Source organism: Triticum urartu, chromosome 4A (genome assembly GCF_056163025.1).
Source record: "Triticum urartu cultivar PI428250 chromosome 4A, HENAU_Tu73, whole genome shotgun sequence".
In the NCBI taxonomy this organism is placed as follows: domain Eukaryota; kingdom Viridiplantae; phylum Streptophyta; class Magnoliopsida; order Poales; family Poaceae; genus Triticum; species Triticum urartu.
Window position 1 is genome coordinate 104,440,683 of NC_141876.1, and position 20,048 is coordinate 104,460,730.

A 20,048-nucleotide genomic window follows, 5' to 3' on the forward strand; every position below is an offset into this window, starting at 1 on the left:
GTCTATTGGTGCCATTATATTTAAATTAATTAATTATCTTGCTGGTTTTATGGGCTGAATGTACACTATCATGTAATTCAGACTACTGCTAATGGCATTGTGAGCTACTCCCTCCGTTCCAAAATAGACGACTCAACTTTGTACTAACTTTAGTACAAAGTTGGGTCATCTATTTTGGAACGGAGGGAGTAGATGTAACTGGATGATCAAGTAGTGGGTTGAATATTGTTTGAACAGTGTGTAACTTTGTAACCATTTCTTAGGTTTATGCTTGATTATTTTGTGTGATTTGGGTTGCTTTTAGTTCTATTCTTACCTAAGGTTATTTGTCTTCCAGTAAAAAGGCTTTATTATCAAGTGCCATCATCTAGCATGAATTAGATCTAAAATAAGGTGTTTTTCTTTGCCAAACAATATGCTTGAATGGAAATCGTCCTAAGAGCAGAATGAAATGTTGACTGGTTGAAACATAGAAATTTAACTAAAAAAAACTGCCCATATGTGGTTTCAAGCTACTACTATGAATTTAGGAGCCTCCTTGACTTCATGTCATGGCTATGACAGTAGGAACATGGGTTCTTGGTGTTGAGGGTGTTCCCTATATTCAAAGAACTTGGAAATGCGTGACACGTAGCAATGACATGTGCAAGTGCAAACTGTAGAGGAGTAGGCAGTAGTGCATGTAAATAATAAAAATACATCATCTGTGTGTGTAGGACACACACCCATGATTCATAATCATTTGTGGCTGTCTTAGAAGAAAAATTCCCATTGTTGTTCATCCCCTATTGAGTGTTCTCTGTTGGTGAAAGAAACATGTACTCTTCTTTGTTTTAGTGCTCTGTTTCCCTACTTTTGTGGTAGAGAATGGTGTGTCTTTGCTTTGTTTAGCTTACAACAGCTTGGCATTAACCCTCTTGGCTCACATACACAAAGTGTAACATTTATCTATACTTTGTGATGCAATAGCTTCATGGGTAGGTGTTTCGAGGTTTCTCAGGTTGCAACATTAAGCGAGTACCAATATTTTTAGTTACATTCTGTCTGACATCTATTTATAGCTCCAGTTCATTCAGACGTTGTTAGTCCCATTTAGATACATGGTAGCAATATCATGCTGTCATTGCCCTTTTTATCGTCCGAATAGCAATTGAGTTACTAATAACTTAACATTACACGTTTGACCAAAACATTTATAGCTCCAGTTCATTCAGACGTAGTTAGTCCCATTTAGATACATGGTAGCAATATCATGCTTTCATTGCCCTTTTTATCGTCCGAATAGCAATTGAGTTACTAATAACTTAACATTACACGTTTGACCAAAACGTTTGGACAGGCACCCTCGTGCCAAGGCGCGTTGCCGATCTAGTACCTGATGGATTGCCGCGGAAGCAAAATGAATCCCGTGTATAAGAACTAATTTGGATTTGCCCAATTAGAAACATTGAATAAATAAAATTAACCACCAGAACTAATTTCGAATTGCATTAACCACAAACTAAGTTTTAAGTTTGTGACTGCCCATTACAAAAGAGAAATGTGAACTGTAATGGGGTAGTCACAAACTTAAATATTTTATATATTTTTGGGTAGTCACAAACCCATTACAAATGGCACAACATTTTTTATGGTAAAACTAACTGAAGCTTGTTTTGAATGTGAAGCACGACGTATCCTAAAGTGCCGAGCAGCTTTATTGAACACTAAAATCGTAGACAACATCTTGGACAAATAAGTGCGGAATGTCTCACCTCGGTAATGGAGTCTCACAAAAATTATTGAATGTCACCTTTGCCACATTAGACACGATCCAAATGGGCAAGATTAAACTGGCAAGAAAATATGTGTTGTCTTGAAAAATCAAGATCAGTTTGTACATTAACAATAATACATCAAACTATTAACAAAGAAAGGAAGACACATATGTATTGTATGAAAGTAATGTATTTGGCCACCTCAGCGAATTATTTCATGAATATGTTAATAGGCACAGAAAATAGTAGGTACAACTTTAGCATAATGAAGATGGGCATGTAATGCATTTTGATGCTTCTATATCTATCATAGACTACAAATACATACCAGTCAATGCTTAAAATTTCAGTTGTCATATAATGACCTATATGGAGGAGCAAATTTACAGTAAAGTGTTGGATGGAGCAGATTCCAAACCTTTATACTAATGCTGCCGACAACATTATAGTCCAAATTCAGAGGAAAGGAATTGCACCTTAGTGAGTATAATGCAACATAACATGCAACAAAGCTAGTAAACTGAAAGGCTTAATTGGGGTGAACAAAATTCAGTCTGGCACCAAAACAAAACCTAGCCAAATGCAATGAAAAGAGGCATCACTAATACATAGTAGAATATGGCCGGCTTGACAATTTTGGCAACTCCTTGGCAGGCATCTTGCAAATAGACATCAATAATGTTGCTGAAAAGGCACGAGAAAAGCAAACGACATATATTAGTAATTAAACACTTGTATGCGACACATGGACAAAATCCAAATCTCACTGTATATAATATAAAAAAGGTATAATGTTCCCTGATGTCTGAGTGAAACAGCAACTCCGTGAAGTCCATGCTGGATTATGTGGAGTTGATAGCGGAGTGTTGGAAGCCTGGTGCTCGGAGACACAGATGACGCGGAATGCACAGTGGGGACTGAAGTGATCGCAAAGGCAGAGTATAATATGATCGTACCACACGGAAGTATGTCAACCATGGTATTCCTCATCTCACGCGAAAGTGCTACAATGCTCACTTATAAGCTGAAGTGCCAGCCACTAACCTGGAGTGATAGTATTCTTTGCTGATTGAGGCCAACTCCTCGATGGTTGTCGCAGCCGACGGCGACCTTCGAGCAGGGCAGAGGCCTCGTCGGTTCTGCCTTAATCAACGATCTGTGATTCTAGGTTGCCGACAACATAACAACAACCCGGCTCACGTCCCAGCCGCCAAAGAGACGGTGGCGAGGTGGACCGTCGGGCATGTCGGGTAGTTTTTTCTTTTTTTAACAAGAAAAGGCGCTCGAAGCGCCAAATTCATTTCAGCTCAGAAACAGTGTACAGCGTGAATTACAAACTCCTGAACCTGAAAATTTGAGAGAAGAGACACCACAGGACAGGAACTATGTCTATGAGCTGAAGCGAAGCAACAAACTTGAGGTTCAACCTTAGAATGAAGAACCTGATGAGCTACATTGTGAGCTATGCCATTAATTCCCCTAGAAATGTGAAACACTCGAGGTTGCAAGCTATTAGCATGCTTGAAGAAATCAGCCAAAGGCTTCCTGATGCTCCAAGGGGTGATAGATTCCACAATCTTGCCGATAGCAGCCACCGAAGATAAAGAGAGGCAATCCATGAGAAAGGTTGGCTGAAGAATATTGAGCTTATTAGCCACTTGAGCTGCAAAAGAAAGAGCCAGAGCTTCTGCATGTAGAGGAGAAGTAGTGGGAGGAGCTGATGCTTGAATTTGCACATTGATTTCAAAACGATCTTGAGGCAAAACAAGATAGACCCCTATTCCAGTAGCAACTGCTCCCTGTAATAGACCAGGAACTTTTGAACTTCTGAAAGTAGCGTCAGAAAATATTTTGGTCCCCGTAATGAGCAAATCCGATTTAAGAGTTCGACCCTGCGTAGGAAGATGATCAGGAGGACAAAGAACTTTTGGCATCACCTGCATCTTAGAGAAATGAGGCAAGTCCTTATAAGAATCAGAGGACAAGGCCATAGTAGCAATGTGCACATGATGAGGTAGAGCGTTTTTCCTGTCAAAAAGAAAATCATTTCTAGCCTTCCAAAGACACCATAAGAAATTAAGAATGTTAGAGATAGAACCATTAGGATGTCCCATTTGAAGCAAGGCAATAAGGATAGAATGCATGGAAGTATGACCTTGGATTAAAACATCAGACCTAATAAACCAAGGATAGTCAAACCAAGCAGCACGAGCAAAGGGACAAAGAAAAAATAAATGGGATTCATCCTCCTGATGGCCACACCTACAACAGTTTTTAGATATATGAACAGAGAATCGACTAGCTCGCAAACCTGTAGGCAATGCCCTTCTAAGAAGCCTCCACGCAAAAGTTTGTACCCTAGGCAAAACCTGTTTTTGTTTCCAAACCATTTTGAGAAGATTCTTCAATTCCAAAGAAAGAACAGAAGGAGCATTTCTGGTAACTGCATGAATGTCCTGCAAACAAAGCTTATAAGCAGATTTGGAAGAACAAATGCCATTCGGAGTGAGATCCCAACAAAGCAAGTCTGGACCATCATCATTGATAATATCAGTTTGGAGAATAATTGAGGCCATAGGTTGCTGGAAAAGTAAATGAACAAGCTCATTATTCCAAATTTTTTGTCCAGGGAGCCAAAGATCCTTAACTAAAGAAGGATATCTAAAGCCCGGTTCTTGAATAATGAGATGTTCATGAATGGAAGTCCAAAGGGAGCACCAAGGTGTGCTCCAAATAGAGATATTACCTTGAGTTAATTGGTAAAAAGAATGAGCTTTCAATTTAGGAATCATTTTTAAAACCGAAGCCCAAAAAGCAGATTTAGGAGCAGAAGAATGGGCAACCCAGATGGAGGAGTCATGAAAATATTTAGCCTTAAGAACTAAATATAGCTGAGAAAAAGGGGATTTAGCAATTCTCCAAGCAGCTGCAAGAACAAGACTCTCATTGATTGCCTTCAAATTTCTTATGCCTAGTCCACCTTCTTTTTTAGAATTGCATATGTCTTTCCATGCACGAATACAAAGACTCCTTGAAGAATCATTCTCCCTAACACCTGTCCACCAGAAATTTCTAATGACAGCAGTGAGCTTTGCAATAAACTTCTTTGTGAACAGGATGTTAGCCATATAATAAACAGGAATAGCAGAGAAAACAGAGCGAATTAATTCAAGCCTCGCAGCATGAGAAAGCATATTGGCTTTGTAAGCAGGCAATTTATTCATAAATTTATCAAGAACAAAGTTATAGGCGGCAGTTCTATTTTTAGCAGGAAGAATAAGCGGATGACCAAGATGAGTGAAATTGGTATCCATGGAGGAAACAGGAAAAACTTGCTTAATCTCCTGTCTAGTAGGTTGACTAACTCGAGAACTAAAGAGAATGGCAGATTTAGCCCAGTTTGGAGTTTGACCTGAAATAGAACAAAAGTGGTGAATGAACTGAGCCATAGCAGTGGCTTCCTGAATAGTGGCTTGCCCACAAACCAACAAATCATCTGCAAACAACAGAGAATGAATAGAAGGGCAATTTGGTCCAAGCGAAATTCCTTGAAGATTTTGAGCAGCAAGAGCTTCATTGAGAGCAATAGACAATTCATTGATAGCAATAACAAACAAATAAGGCGACATGGGACAGCCTTGACGAATGCCTCTGAAACTTCTAAATTTATGTGAAGGCTGCCCATTAACAAGCACAGAGAAAGTAGGAGAAGAAATGCACGAATACACCAAATTAATGAAATGACGATGCAACCCTTTACGTGCAAGCGCAGACACAATGAAGTTCCACTCTAAAGGATCAAAAGCTTTAGCCAGATCTATTTTTAGCATGAAAGCATGATGATTCCATGAAGCAAGAGAGAAAGAGTGAGTAATCTCTTGAGCAATAATAATGTTGTCACTAATTCTTCTACCCTCAATAAAGGCTTGCTGAGCAGGATCAATATAGTCCGGAAGATGTGGCTTAATTCTATTAGCTAGCGATTTTGCAATGATTTTATAGACAACATTACAAAGGCTAATGGGACGATAATCCATAGGAACCTGAGGAACTAACTTCTTAGGGATTAGAGCAATATTAGTATCATTAATGTGGGGAGGTAAAATACCAGTTTGATAAAAGTTAATCACAAGTTGAGTGACCTCCTCCCCTATCCAATCCCAAGCAGCCAAATAAAATTCCACATTAAAACCATCTGGACCTGGAGAAGCATTCGACTTCATTTCTTTAAGAATCTGCAAAAGTTCATTTTTATCAGGAAGAAAATAAGTAGGATCCAAAGAGTTGACAGGCAAGTGAGTATTGAGAAAAGGTCTTCCAATGTCATTGTTAGGCGAGGAGAAGATGTACCTAAAATAGTTGACAAAAGTATTAGTGATAGCACTAGGCTTAAAATGAATCACATCATTCTCATCCTTAACAGAACAAACAGTATTCCTTTTTCTTCTTTTGATCACGGCCTGATGAAAAAATTTAGTATTGCGATCACCATCCGTGGCCCAACCCTTTTTACTTCTTTTTTTGTAAAACTGATTAAGTTTGGAAAGAGTTTGCTCATACCTAAGAGTGAGAGAACCTTCCAAAGTATGATTTTGCTGCTGCAAAGGAAGCTGCTGTATCTGGTTGATACTTGATTCAAGTTCCAAAAGTTCTTGCTGAAGAGGCTTTTTCTTCTTGCACCACTTTTTCAACGAACCTGCCAAAGAAGAAGACTTTGTTGCAAAGGAGTGAGATGTACAATTATTCCAGGCAGATTTAGCAAAGTTGCTAAAATCTTTCTCAAGTAACGACCAGTTTTCAAATTTAAATGTTTGCTTAGGCTTAACAAAATTACCATCAGTGGAGACAAGAATGGGAGCATGATCACTGAGAATAATAGGAAGATTAAGCACTTTAGTATTAGGATAATGCATACACCACTTAGAGTTAACCAGGCATCGATCTAGGCGTCTATAAATAGGATTAGCTGTATGTTTTTTGTTACGCCAAGTGTACGCAGGACCACTGAAACCAATATCAAAAAAACCACAATTTTTAACAAGAAAACGAAAAGCAGACAAACGATAATAATTAATACTACCATTACAACCATCCGTTTCATACAAAATGTCATTAAGGTCACCCATACACATCATGGGCTTCCCCAGGTTATCATACACAAAAGCAGCAACTTGACTCCAGATAGTACTAGTCTGCCTATGATAGGGGTCACCATATATACAAATCAAGCAAAAGTGGACACCTGAAGCTAGATGAACTACATTAGCAAGAATATAGTGAAAGGAGGCACTATGAACAGAAACTTTGAGTTCATCATTCCACATAAGCCAGAGCCCACCGGAAGCACCTCTAGAAGGAACAACAAAGCTATTAGCAACATCAAACCTATTAACAAGATCAATTGATCGAACCTTAGAAGATTTGATCTCAGAAACAAAGGTTACCTGAGCTCTAGTAGAACGTATCAAATTAGCCAGAAAAAGCATACGATCATTGCCGAGACCCCGACCCATACCCCGACAATTCCAAGCTATCGCTTTCATGGCATCCGAGGCTAAAAAGAATCTGCCATACTCATGTTTGTTTCAGCATCAAATTTCATCTCCTCTCCCAACTGACCCCCCATGAGATCCACTCAAATTGATGATAAGGGTTGATTGATGGAGTAAACTAGAAAAATCAGACAAGCATCAGAGGTTGGGGAGAGCCAGCAGCAAGCCCCGCTAGGATTTAGGTGGAGAGCGAGGCGAGACCACGGGCCTTAACAGAGGCGGCAATACAGGCGGGTCACGGCGGGCGGTGGTTCAGCCCCGCTACTGCTGAGGCGGGCGGAGACAGAGGTGTCGAAGGCGGACGGCAAGGCCGGCTTGCTGCCAGCCAAGAATCTCGTTGAAGAAAGGAAACGAGAAAAGGGGATCTGGGAGAGGCAACAGCTATGGGCAAGAGAGGTGAAGCAGATGGAGTTCAGGGGAAACAAGGGATGGAGAAAGGAGATAGAGGAGGAAGGGGAACTGCACCAAGGAGGAAGAAGACGGCATCACGCCAGTCGCCGGACATTTGCCGGAAGTCGCCCAGCAGGTTTAAGTTATTCTCTTCCTCCTCTATGAATGGCTGGTTATTTAGATCCATAGGAACTTGAGCGAGCAAGTTTGGGTGGTGAGAAAAAGGCTGGGATAAGAGGAGTGAGGGATTGAAGATTTGGATTGATGGTTAGACAAGAAGGATGGAAGATTAAGAAGAGCGGATGAGATTAGGATCTACGCAAGAACAGAGCACCAGATGAAAAATACGCGAAGGAAGGGAAGAACTGGAGTGGAAAAATTATGGGAACGATTAGATCAGGAGAGGAGGTGGATAGGGAAAGAGAGATCAAGCAAAAATGAAGCACATCACCACACTAATCTCCGGCATCTCGCCATTCACCGGCATGTCGCCAGCCGCTCCTTCAGGAAGTACTTACTTAATTTGCTAGTAAAATCTCTCTCTGCATGTCGGGTAGGTTGGGAGCATGATAACGACCCGAACAGGCCGATTCGGCTGTGCCCTCGGCGGCGATCTGGGCAGCCGGCAACAGAACCGTGGCCTGGCCTGCGTAGAGAGGAGTTGCAGGGGAAGTAGACCGACGGCCGTGCGAGAGAACTGGACTTCACGCCGAGATCGCCTGCCCGTCGCTGGATCTGACTTCGTTTTCCCCACGGCTGTGAGCTATTTGTTTTTTTTCCCGGAGAACTTTAGAGAGCTTTATTCAATAAAGGCGTTCGCTGAACAGTCAGCCAATAGGTTGCTGATCAGGAAGTCAGGAGTGGACTCGAGCCAGCTCTCGGTCCCATTAAGCGTACAAGCACGCTTAGCACACAAGTGTGTAGGACCATTGCCTGTTCTCATTACATGCTGAATGCGAAAAGAAGTAAAACTAAGTGCTAGCTCTCCAATTTCTAACAAAATAGGTGCTATCACCGAACGACCGGTGTAGCGAGAGTTCCAGAGGTGAACTGCCTCTAGACAGTCGGTCTCCATGATCACATGCGTGAAGCCTCGAAGTGTAGCAAGGACTCCTTCCTTCAGCGCTAGAGCCTCTGCGATGAGAGGATCCATAACACCCGATATTGGTCACCGATGAGAGGATCCATACACCCCTCCCGCTCCTGCATTGCCATCATCGAGGTGAACCGCAGCATCTGTGTTGATCTTAATATGAGGATCGTCAGGAGGCTCCCAGCCAAAGCCGGGTAGTATGATCTCCTGCTGCCTGGGTAGTTCCAAGATAGCTAGATCTTCTCTAACCCGTCTGACCGAATAGGCTGGATTCCACCCCTCCTTGTCGTGAGTCAGTCGGTTGCGAGACGTCCAAATTGCCCACATCACTATGATGAAGATCGCTCGTTCCTTATCTGAGAATCGCTGATCGCAAAGAATGTCTTTCGTCCAAGTAAGGATGGAGCCGAGGCAAGTCCACATGAAATAACAGTCTAGTTTCCTCCCAAAACCTCCGCGCATGTGAATAGTGCAATAGTGCATGTTCCAAGTCCTCCGCCATGGTGAGACAAATTTTACAGGTGTTGATCTGTCTTATGTGGCAATGTTTAAGGGTACATTCATCAGGTAAGATGCCCCTCATCACCCGCCACCAGAACACCCTCACTTTCGGGACAACTTTGAGTTTCCAGATTGCGTTCCACATCTGTTTTTGATTTGCCGAGGTGCCGGTAGCTTGCCCTTCATCTAGAGCCAAACGCTCTTTCTGATTCACTAGAGCCCGGTACGCTGATTTAATAGAGTAGTTGCCTGACTTCTCATGTGCCCACGCGAGAAAATCCTCGCCTCCTCCCCGCCGTAGCGGAATATTCAGAATTGCTGCCACATCCGGTGCAATAAAGTTTTCTCTTACTAGATCCCTTCGCCAACTCCAGCTTTCTGTATCAATCAACTCATCGACAGTAAGAACTGTCGCATTTGCTGGTCGTAGCATCGGTGACATTGTTGCTGTAGAAGGGATCCACTTGTCCTCCCAAACAGATATGGAGGACCCATCGCCGACCCGCTTCACCAGTCCCGCCTGCAAGGCTTCACGGCCAGCCACAATAGCTCTCCACGTCGCCGAGGAGGAGTTCGGTACCGAGGCATGCATGAAGTCTGTGTCAGGAAAATATCTCCCTTTCATAACCCTGGCACACAAGGAATCAGGATTTGTCATGAAGCGCCATCCATGCTTTCCTAACAATGCCAAGTTAAAGATCCGCAGATCACGAAGTCCCATACCGCCATTACACTTTGGTATTGCAAGCTTGTCCCATGAGATCCAATGGAGTGATCTTCTGTCGATGGAACTCCCCCACCAGAATTTTGCCATGTTGGAGGTCAAGCCCTTGCACACCTTTTTCGTCAAGAGAAAGCAACTCATGTTGAACGTCGGTATTGCTTGGACAATAGATTTGAGAAGCGCTTCTCTCCCAGCGCAAGCAAAAACCCTCTCTGACCAACCTTGCATATATCCTCGGGCTCGGTCCCCTAGGTACTGAAAGGTACCGCTGTTTATCTTTCCAACAGCTGTCGGAAGACTGAGGTACCGCTCTGAAAAGGCCTCCACTGGAACCCCAAGTGTTAGTTTTAGAACTTGTCTAAGAGGTTCGGGTGTGTTGGGACTGAAGAAGATTGAGCATTTGCTTCTGTTGACACTCTGTCCCGACGCTTCCCCGTAGATCTCTAGAATTTCATTCAATCTTGTTGCACTCTCCGTGTTCGCCTTAATGAAAATAAGATTGTCGTCAGCGAACAAGAGGTGGCTCACCCATGGTGCTCTGAAGTTCACCCTGATTCCTCGGTCAACAAAGTTTCCATAGTACTTCAGCAGCGATGAGAATCCTTCGGCGCAGAGCAGGAAAAGGTGTGGGGATACTGGACATCCCTGCCGAAGCCCTCTCGATGGGTTAAAGAAGGGTTCCAGCTCGCCATTGACACGAACTGAAAATCTCACTGAAGTGACACATTTCATAATCAGTCTGACCAGATCCGCATGGAACCCCAGTTTCAAGAGCATTGCTTCCAGAAAGTGCCACTCCACTCTATCGTAAGCCTTCATCATATCTAGCTTAACTGCACAAGTATAATTTTTCCCTTTCTTTCGTCGCCTCATAGTATGCACACTCTCAAAGGCGACAAGAACATTATCCGTTATCAGTCGACCCGGAACGAATGCACTCTGTTCTTCACTAACAATGTCATTCATGCATAGCCATAGCCTGTTAGCAATCACCTTGACTGCCAACTTGTAAAGAACAGGGCAAAGAGCAATAGGACGGTACTGCGAAATGCTCTGAGGGTGGCATACCTTGGGGATCAGTGTAATCGATGTGTCATTGAGACCCACTGGTAATTCGCCACCGTTGAGGAAAGCAAGCACCGCCTGAGTCACCTCCTCCCGCAGCAGCTTCCAATGGCGTTGGAAAAAACCGGCCGTGAAACCATCCACTCCGGGCGCTTTGGATGGGGCCATTTGGAACAATGCTTGATGCACCTCCTCGGCCTCATATGGTTTGCATAACATCTCATTCATCTCGTGCGTTACCCTCGGTGGAACATGCGATAACAGCGCGCTAGTGTCATTAGCGCCCTGCGATGTGTACAAAGCTTGGTAGAAAGTTTGGATTTCAGCTTTGCCCTCTGCTTCCGAGACACAAATAGAGCCATCAGCACGTTTGAGTCCCACAATCCTGTTTGCCCGCTTCCGCTTCCTGGCTTGAGCTTCAAAATATGTTGTATTACGGTCTCCGTCTCGTAGCCATGGGACTCAGGAACGCTATCTCAGCCATGTCTCCTCGAGGCGCATCGCCTCTCGGAGCTTCTTCATAACGTTCTTTTCCTCATCCGTAGGGCCTCGCCCCACCGATCGTTGGCGCAGCTTGTCCAGTCGTTTCTGCAAATTCCTGACTGTTCTTGTCAAACTGCCAAATTCGCGCAACCCCCAGGGCTCGAGTTGTCGTTGGAGTTGCCCCAGGGAGTCCATAATTCCTTGCATCCCCGAAACTCGTGTCTGACCCCGCCATGTCTGCGTTATGAGCTGCTCATAATCCTGGTGAGATTGCCAGACGTTCTCGTAACATAATTGCTTAGAACCCGGTGGTCTATGTGAAAAGGCGTGGTTTCTGAACTCAACTATGATGAAGCAGTGATCAGACTCCACCGCACACACATGCCTGACCCGTGTGTGTTTGAGCATCTGTCGAAACTCCTCATTAGCAAAGGCCCTATCAAGCCGTGCTTTGACATTGGCATCTCCAGGTTGCCGGTTGTCCCATGTATAGGCCACGCCCGACCAGCCAAGATCCTGGAGAGCACACTCATCGGTGACCTCTCGAAACTTCCTCATCTGTTGCTCGGGGCGAGCAGTTCGGCTAAAGTGTTCATGAGGATATAGAGTTTCATTGAAGTCTCCGGCACACATCCACGCACCATGTGGAATGCTATGGAGTGCTCTAAGGAAACGCCAGCTATGGTGACGATCGGATGCTCTTGGCGCTCCATAGAACCCTGTAAACCTCCACGCGTTCAAGCCCGTGGTGCCTGAACTGACCATCACATCATATGATTTTTACTGAAGTTTTTAAGCTCAACCTTGATGTCATTGGACCAAAACAGCCCTATGCCTCCGCTAAGGCCGTCACTATTTACTGCAAAACTGCCCGCAAACCCTAGAGTATGCCGCAAATCCTTGACTCGCTTTCCACTGATCTTCGTCTCCATGACAAAAACCAGCACGGGCCCTTCTTGCTTCACAACGTTGCGAAGCTCGCGAACTGCCTTGGGGTTCCCAAGCCCCCGGCAGTTCCAGCTTATGCAGCTCATTGGGACTGGCAGGGCTGCCCTGCAGCGCCCGCCGAATTTTCTGAAGTAGTTGGTGTGTCCCTCTTCTTCTTGGGTGCATGTTCTCCTTCCCCCTCGTCCGTTTCTTCAACACCCCTTGCCGCCATAAGATCGTATTGTATGATCGCGTTGGCCTGAGAATTCTCCTGATCCTCGGTTGGCTCAGCGGGCATGATAACCTTTCTGTAAACTTGCTTAGGTGGTCCACCCTTCCTCTTGTTGCCGTGTGTATTCCTCTTCTTGGGTGAGGTGACCTCGGGGTTGGCATCCTTGGTCGAGCTTGATTCAGGAACATCACCTCGTCCGCTATGTTTTGTGTTGCTCTGGCTGGCTCCGGAATTCTCGCTCGATCCAATCCTCCTCTTATCCTCTGGCGCTCTGAGGCTTGTCTTGAACGGTAGGTCGCCGTTCTCATCCCTTGTCCCAGGCGTCGGACACATCAGGTCAGCGTGGCCAAGACGGCCACACGAAAAACAGAAATTTGGGACGTTTTCATATTGTATGTCATACCAGTCGCGGCCACCCCAAGCAGCTGAATCAATAAGTATCCACCTCTGTAAAGGTTTGTTGACATCAATTGTGACCCTCGTCCTCAAGAAACCCCCCATGGGATCAAACTGTGTTGATTGGGCGTTAGCATCGATCTGTTTCGCCACCGCCTGCCCTCGCTTTTCATTGCGAAGATTGAAGGGCAGGTTGAGAACTCTAGCCCGAAGCTGCAGTTTGTTGAACTGCAACTCAGACGGCTTCATGCACTCATTGAACACCGAGAGAATCACTACATGCTTACTTATATGCCATGGGCTTCCTTCCCAAACACGCTCGAGATCACGCTTGCATGCAAATTCTGCCACGAAGATGTTCTCCCCTGCGGACCGGAACGACAGGCCCTTAGGGTTTCCCCATGCTGGCCGAAGGGCGTTGGAAATCGTCTGAATATGGAACGTGTGTCGATGTAAGACCTTGCCCGCCAATGACCACTTCACCGGCTCACCATCGTCGGCGTCGTCGAGCACCAGCGGCGTAGCCTCCTCTTCCGTCAGATCCAACTTGCCCATCGCCTCCTCCAGTCGCGCCCTCGCCGCGCGTGGCGAGAGAGCTCCCTCCTTCCCTTTGTCAGCGCCGGATGAATCCATCCTCGCGCCGCCCTAACGCGCCCCGCCGATCGAGATCTGACGTGCGCCGTTGTTCCCTCGAAACCCTAGTCGCCGCTCGAGAGGGCTCCTAAGTTTTCTAGGAAGATGGGAAGTTACTTGTGAGCTATTTGTTGGAAGGGGAAAACTGACGTTTTTATGTGGGTATACGGGAGAGAGGCAGAGGGTCTAGGGTAATGTTTGTATCCGCTCGACCGGCCCAAACTGTGTCGGTTGCGTCATGTCCACACGTCCTATTGATCCCTGATACGTCTCCAACGTATCTATAATTTTTGATTGTTCCATGCTATTATATTATTAACCTTGGATGTTTTATATGTATGTATATGCTATTTTATATGATTTTTGGGACTAACCTATTAACCCAGAGCCCAGTGTCAGTTTCTGTTTCTGTTTTTTCCTTGTTTTAGAATATCGCAGAAAAGGAAAATCAAACGGAGTCCAATTAACCTGAAACTTCACGGAACTTATTTTTGGATCAGAAGAAGCCCATAAGACTTGGAGTGCACGTCAGGGGATCAACGAGGAAGTCACGAGGCAGGGGGGCGCGCCCACCCTCCTGGGCGCGCCCTCCACCCTCGTGGGACCCTCATGGCTCCCCTGACGTACATCTTCCTCCTATATATACCCATATACCCTAAAACGACCGGGGAGCACAATAGATCGGGAGTTCCGCCGCCAGAAGCCTCCGTAGCCACCGAAAACCAATCTAGACCCGTTCCGGCACCCTGTCGGAGGGGGGGAATCCCTCTCCGGTGGCCATCTTCATCATCCCGGTGCTCTTCATGACGAGGAGCTAGTAGTTCTCCCTCGGGGCTGAGGGTATGTACCAGTAGCTATGTGTTTGATCTCTCTCTCTCTCTCGTGTTCTTGAGGTGATACGATCTTGATGTATCGCGAGCTTTGCTATTATAGTTGGATCCTATGATGTTTTCTCCCCCCTCTACTCTCTTGTAATGGATTGAGTTTCCCCTTTGGAGTTATCTTATCGGATTGAGTCTTTAAAGATTTGAGAACACTTGATGTATGTCTTGCCGTGTGTATCTGTGGTGACAATGGGATACCACGTGATTCACTTGATGTATGTTTTGGTGATCAACTTGCAGGTTCCGCCCATGAACCTATGCATAGGGGTTGGCACACGTTTTCGTCGTGATTCTCCGGTAGAAACTTTGGGGCACTCTTTGAGGTCCTATGTGTTGGTTGAATAGATGAATCTGAGATTGTGTGAGGCATATCGTATAATCATACCCACGGATACTTGAGGTGACATTGGAGTATCTAGGTGACATTAGGGTTTTGGTTGATTTGTGTATTAAGGTGTTATTATAGTACGAACTCTAGGGCTGTTTGTGACACTTATAGGAATAGCCCAACGGATTGATTGGAAAGAATAACTTTGAGGTGGTTTCGTACCCTACCATAATCTCTTCGTTCGTTCTCCGCTATTAGTGACTTTGGAGTGACTCTTTGTTGCATGTTGAGGGATAGTTGTGTGATCCAATTATGTTATTATTGTTGAGAGGACTTGCACTAGTGAAAGTATGAACCCTAGGCCTTGTTTCCTATCATTGCAATACCGTTTACGCTCACTTTTACCATTAGTTATCTTGCTGTTTTTATAATTTCAGATTACAAAAACCTTTATCTACCATCCATATACCACTTGTATCACCATCTCTTCGCCGAACTAGTGCACCTATACAATTTACCATTGTATTGGGTGTGTTGGAGACACAAGAGACTCTTTGTTATTTGGTTGCAGGGTTGCTTGAGAGAGACCATCTTCATCCTACGCCTCCTACGGATTGATAAACCTTAGGTCATCCACTTGAGGGTAATTTGCTACTGTCCTACAAACCTCTGCACTTGGAGGCCCAACAATGTCTACAAGAAGAAGGTTGTGTAGTAGACATCAAGCTCTTTTCTGGCACCGTTGCCGGGGAGGTTAGCGCTTGAAGGTATATCTTTAGATCTTGCAATCGAGTCTTTTAGTTTCTTGTTTTATCACTAGTTTAGTTTATAAAAGAAAATTACAAAAAAAATATGAAATTGAGTTTACCTCATACACTTCATATTTTTAATATCTTTCGTGAGTATGATGGAAAGGAAAATTGTGCCAAAGTGTTAGAAGAAGAATGCATTAAAATGTTTGGCACTAAATATTTGAATGATGAGCATGATTGCAATGTTGTTAGTATGAACTCCTTGAATATCCATGGTACTAATGATGATTGCACTAGTCATGATGATAATGTCTCCTATAAACATGTCAATTTTTGTGGAGTACATTGGGTTTGCAAGTACACACCAAATAGAGAAGATAGATATTGCAAGAGGCATAAGCATTTAGATACTAAATGGTTGCAAGAAAGGCTAGATGCGTGTGCTGAAAATTTAAACTTTCTTAGCCATACTTGTGAACTTTGCAATGAACATGATCATTTCAGTACCCAATGCAAATTGTTTCATGATCGTATCGTGTCCAAAAATTGTGATGACTTGATTTCCCTTGCACATCATAATGAACTTAGTTTGCTCTTGGGTTATGAAGAAATGAAACGTATAACTAAGGATATTCCAAAATTTTCCCTTGATAGAGTTCTTCATTTTGATCTAGAGGAAATTTATATGTATTGCGCGGTGAATTGCATTGAAAATCCTTATATTGCCAACTACATAAAGAAAAGAAAACAAATAGAAGATGAAGAGAATACTAATGAAAGGGAAGAGACTTCCCAATACCCTCCTATTATTTCTTATGATGATTCAGGTAACGAGGAGGAGCTTCCTATTCAACCAATCTCATTAATAAGGAGCTCCAAAAAGAGGATTGAACCCACACATAATGTGGTGAAGAAGAAGAAAAGAAAAAGGAAGAGAGGTAAAAATATATCTCTCCCTAATAATGCTGCTCCTATTACTATTGTGCCTCATGAAAATATAATTGTGGAAGATAATGATACTTCTTATGATCTTGAAAATCTTTTTGGCACTTGCTTGGAAGAATATGATAATTGCTATACTATTGGTGCTATCCATACTGTTAATTATGAGAGTGATTATGCTTATGATATGAAAAGGCCCAAGCTTGGGGATGCTATGTTTGATGAAGATGATGTTTTCGAGAATATATTTGCCGCAATTAATGTTTGTCCCAAGCTTGGGGATGCTACGTTTAATGAAGATGATATTTTTAGTCTCCCAAGTTTTGATATGCAAATTTATAATGACGATAGCATGCCTCCTACCTATGATGATTGTTATGATGATACTTATGCTATAAAAAGTAGTGATTATATTTATAAAACTTGTCATGATTATGATTACCCCTTTTCTGAACATTACTCTTTTAATGTGGAAACAATTTATAGTATTCGAGTCTCTTATGATACTCCCACTATTCTGAATGAGAAGAATTTTGCTTATGTGGAGAGTAATAAAAATTTTATGCTTGTAGATCATGAAAAAAAATGCTTTAGGTGATGGTTATATTGTTGAATTCATTCATGATGCTACTGGAAATTATTATGAGGGAGGAATATATGCTTGTAGGAATTGCAATAATATCAAGTTTCCTCTCTATGTGCTTAAAACTTCGAAGTTATGCTTGTTTTGCCTTCCTATGCTAGTTGATTAATGTTCCCATAAGTTGTTTGCTCACAAAATCTCTATGCATAGGAAGAGGGTTAGACTTAAATGTGCTTGTCATATGCTTCATGATGCTCTCTTTATGTTTCAATTCTTATGTCTTATGTGAGCATCATTGAAATCATCATGCCTAGTTAGGAGCGTCAAACGATAGCATATGAATTATCATACATGAGCAAAAACAGGAGCAAAAAGCCATCGTTTAACGCCCCTAGCTAGGTTGTGTAGTAGACATCAATCCCACGCACCGCCCTCTTTCCTTTTCCCCTTATCCCCTTCCTCTTCCCCAAATGTTCTCGACCATTCGTTCGCCCCCGCTAGAGCGCCTCCACACATACGTCGTCGCGCGCAGCTGTTGGTGCCCAGCGTGACCATACCCCCATGCGGTCGGCTGTTATCGTCTTTGCGATGGGGCGGCCATCATGTGCTGCGTGCGGCTCCCACACTTGCTGGGACTGCAAGTACCGCAAAGTTGTGATGAGGCCGGCCATGGTGTGAGCTCGCACATGAAGCTACAACCATGGGGCGGCTGGCTGAATTCATCCAAGAGGATTTTTGCTACCACGGGGAAGTCTGCTACAACCAGCGGCAGCACACGGCAAAGCTGCATCCACGGGGCAAAGATGCTACGACCGGCGCGCCAAAATGCTTCGTCCGGCACGCCAAAATGCTTCGTCCAGCGTATCTTTTTGCTGGAACCAGCCCAGCGTCGGTTGCGAGAGTCGACGCGGCGGAGCTGCAAACCACGACAAAAAATGTTACAATCGGCATACAAAAATGCTATGTCCGGCATATCTTTTTGCTGGAACCAATCGAGCATCGGCGACGACGGCGAGACGGAGCTGCATCCACAAAAAAAAATTGCTACGACCGGCATGTCTTTTTGTGGGAACCAGTCGAGCATCGGTGACGACAGCGAGGCGGAGCTGCATCCATATTAAAAATTGCTACCACCGGCATGTCTTTTGGATGGAACCAGTCGAGCGTCGGCAACGACGGCGAGGCGGAGCTGCATCCATAATAAATTTTGCTACCACGGACATATGTTTTTGCTGGAACAAGTATGAGTTTCGGAAGGCCACCGAGATTTCCATGTCCATGGCTCCATGCCCAGGGACGCTATGACGGCCACACAATGCTGGGGACAGCGATGGCTCGGTGGTCCGTGCTACATAGAACACAACATGCAGGGCTGGTGATGGCCGCCCTCTTTTTGGACGAGCGTGAAAGGCTGGAGAGCGCGGGGGCGGCCGTGGGAGGCAAGCGTTGGCATCACCGATGGCCGGCAAGCGTGGCCGCGGCGAGCGCAGTCTCGGCCATGGCCACGAGCTACTGGTCAACGGGGATGTGAGGTGTGGAAGGAGGCGTGAGGACGAATCGTTTTTTTCATAGAGGATGATGTGGGGGTAGAGATCTGATGGGTATTATTGGACGAATCCAACGGACGCACGGCCGAAATTTTGGCCGGTGCGCCGGCGCCCATCGTTCGCCGAGGGTCTATGGGAGGGCGCTTGTTCGTCTCTTACATCGGAAACAGAACCATTATGTGAAGAAAATATGCCCTAGAGGCAATAATAAAGTTATTATTTATTTCCTTATATCATGATAAATGTTTATTATTCATGCTAGAATTGTATTAACCGGAAACATAATACTTGTGTGAATACATAGACAAACAGAGTGTCACTAGTTGCATCTACTTGACTAGCTCGTTGATCAAAGATGGTTATGTTTCCTAGCCATTGATATGAGTTGTCATTTGATTAACGGGATCACATCATTAGGAGAATGATGTGATTGACTTGACCCATTCCGTTAGCTTAGCACTCGATCGTTTAGTATGTTGCTATTGCTTTCTTCATGACTTATACATGTTCCTATGACTATGAGATTATGCAACTCCCGTTTACCGGAGGAACGCTTTGTGTGCTACCAAATGTCACAACGTAACTGGGTGATTATAAAGGTGCTCTACAGGTGTCTCCGAAGGTACTTGTTGGGTTGGCATATTTCGAGATTAGGATTTGTCACTCCGATTGTCGGAGAGGTATCTCTGGGCCCTCTCGGTAATGCACATCACTTAAGCCTTGCAAGCATTGCAACTAATGAGTTGATTGCGGGATGATGTATTACAGAACGAGTAAAGAGACTTGCCGGTAACGAGATTGAACTAGGTATTGAGATACCGACGATCGAATCTCAGGCAAGTAACATACCGATGACAAAGGGAACACCGTATGTTGTTATGCGGTCTGACCGATAAAGATCTTCGTAGAATATGTGGGAACCAATATGAGCATCCAGGTTTCACTATTGGTTATTGACCGGAGACATGTCTCGGTCATGTCTACATAGTTCTCGAACCCGTAGGGTCCGCACGCTTAAAGTTTCGATGACGGTTATATTATGAGTTTATGAGTTTTGATGTACCGAAGGTTGTTCGGAATTCCGGATGTGATCACAGACATGACGAGGAGTCTCGAAATGGTCGAGACATGGAGGTTGATATATTGGAAGCCTATATTTGGATATCGGAAGTGTTCCGGGTGAAATCGGAATTTTACCGGAGTACCGAGGGGTTACCGGAACCCCCGGGGGGCTTAATGGGCCATAGTGGGCCTTTGTG

General features: G+C 44.3%; 2 protein-coding genes across 3 annotated transcripts; both read right to left on the reverse strand.

Moving 5' to 3' along the window:
* Nucleotides 1-66: 66 nt before the first annotated feature.
* LOC147974991 (uncharacterized) lies at nucleotides 67-7,861 on the reverse strand. 2 transcript variants are annotated; one of them, XM_087517915.1, is made up of 3 exons: nucleotides 6,318-7,861; nucleotides 4,069-6,107; nucleotides 3,487-3,649 (listed from the first exon to the last, which is right to left on the reverse strand). In XM_087517915.1, exons 1-3 carry the CDS (start codon nucleotides 7,298-7,300, stop codon nucleotides 3,636-3,638), a joined length of 3,036 nt encoding a protein of 1,011 aa, XP_087374041.1. In that variant the 5' UTR covers nucleotides 7,301-7,861; the 3' UTR covers nucleotides 3,487-3,635. The 2 variants fall into 2 exon arrangements, with proteins under 2 accessions (XP_087374040.1, XP_087374041.1); XM_087517914.1 differs by having other exon boundaries at nucleotides 67-6,107.
* Nucleotides 7,862-12,331: 4,470 nt separating this feature from the next.
* LOC147974992 (uncharacterized) lies at nucleotides 12,332-13,836 on the reverse strand. The gene has a single exon (XM_087519583.1). It carries the CDS (start codon nucleotides 13,751-13,753, stop codon nucleotides 12,596-12,598), a length of 1,158 nt encoding a protein of 385 aa, XP_087375709.1. The 5' UTR covers nucleotides 13,754-13,836; the 3' UTR covers nucleotides 12,332-12,595.
* Between the last annotated feature and the right edge of the window lie 6,212 nt (nucleotides 13,837-20,048).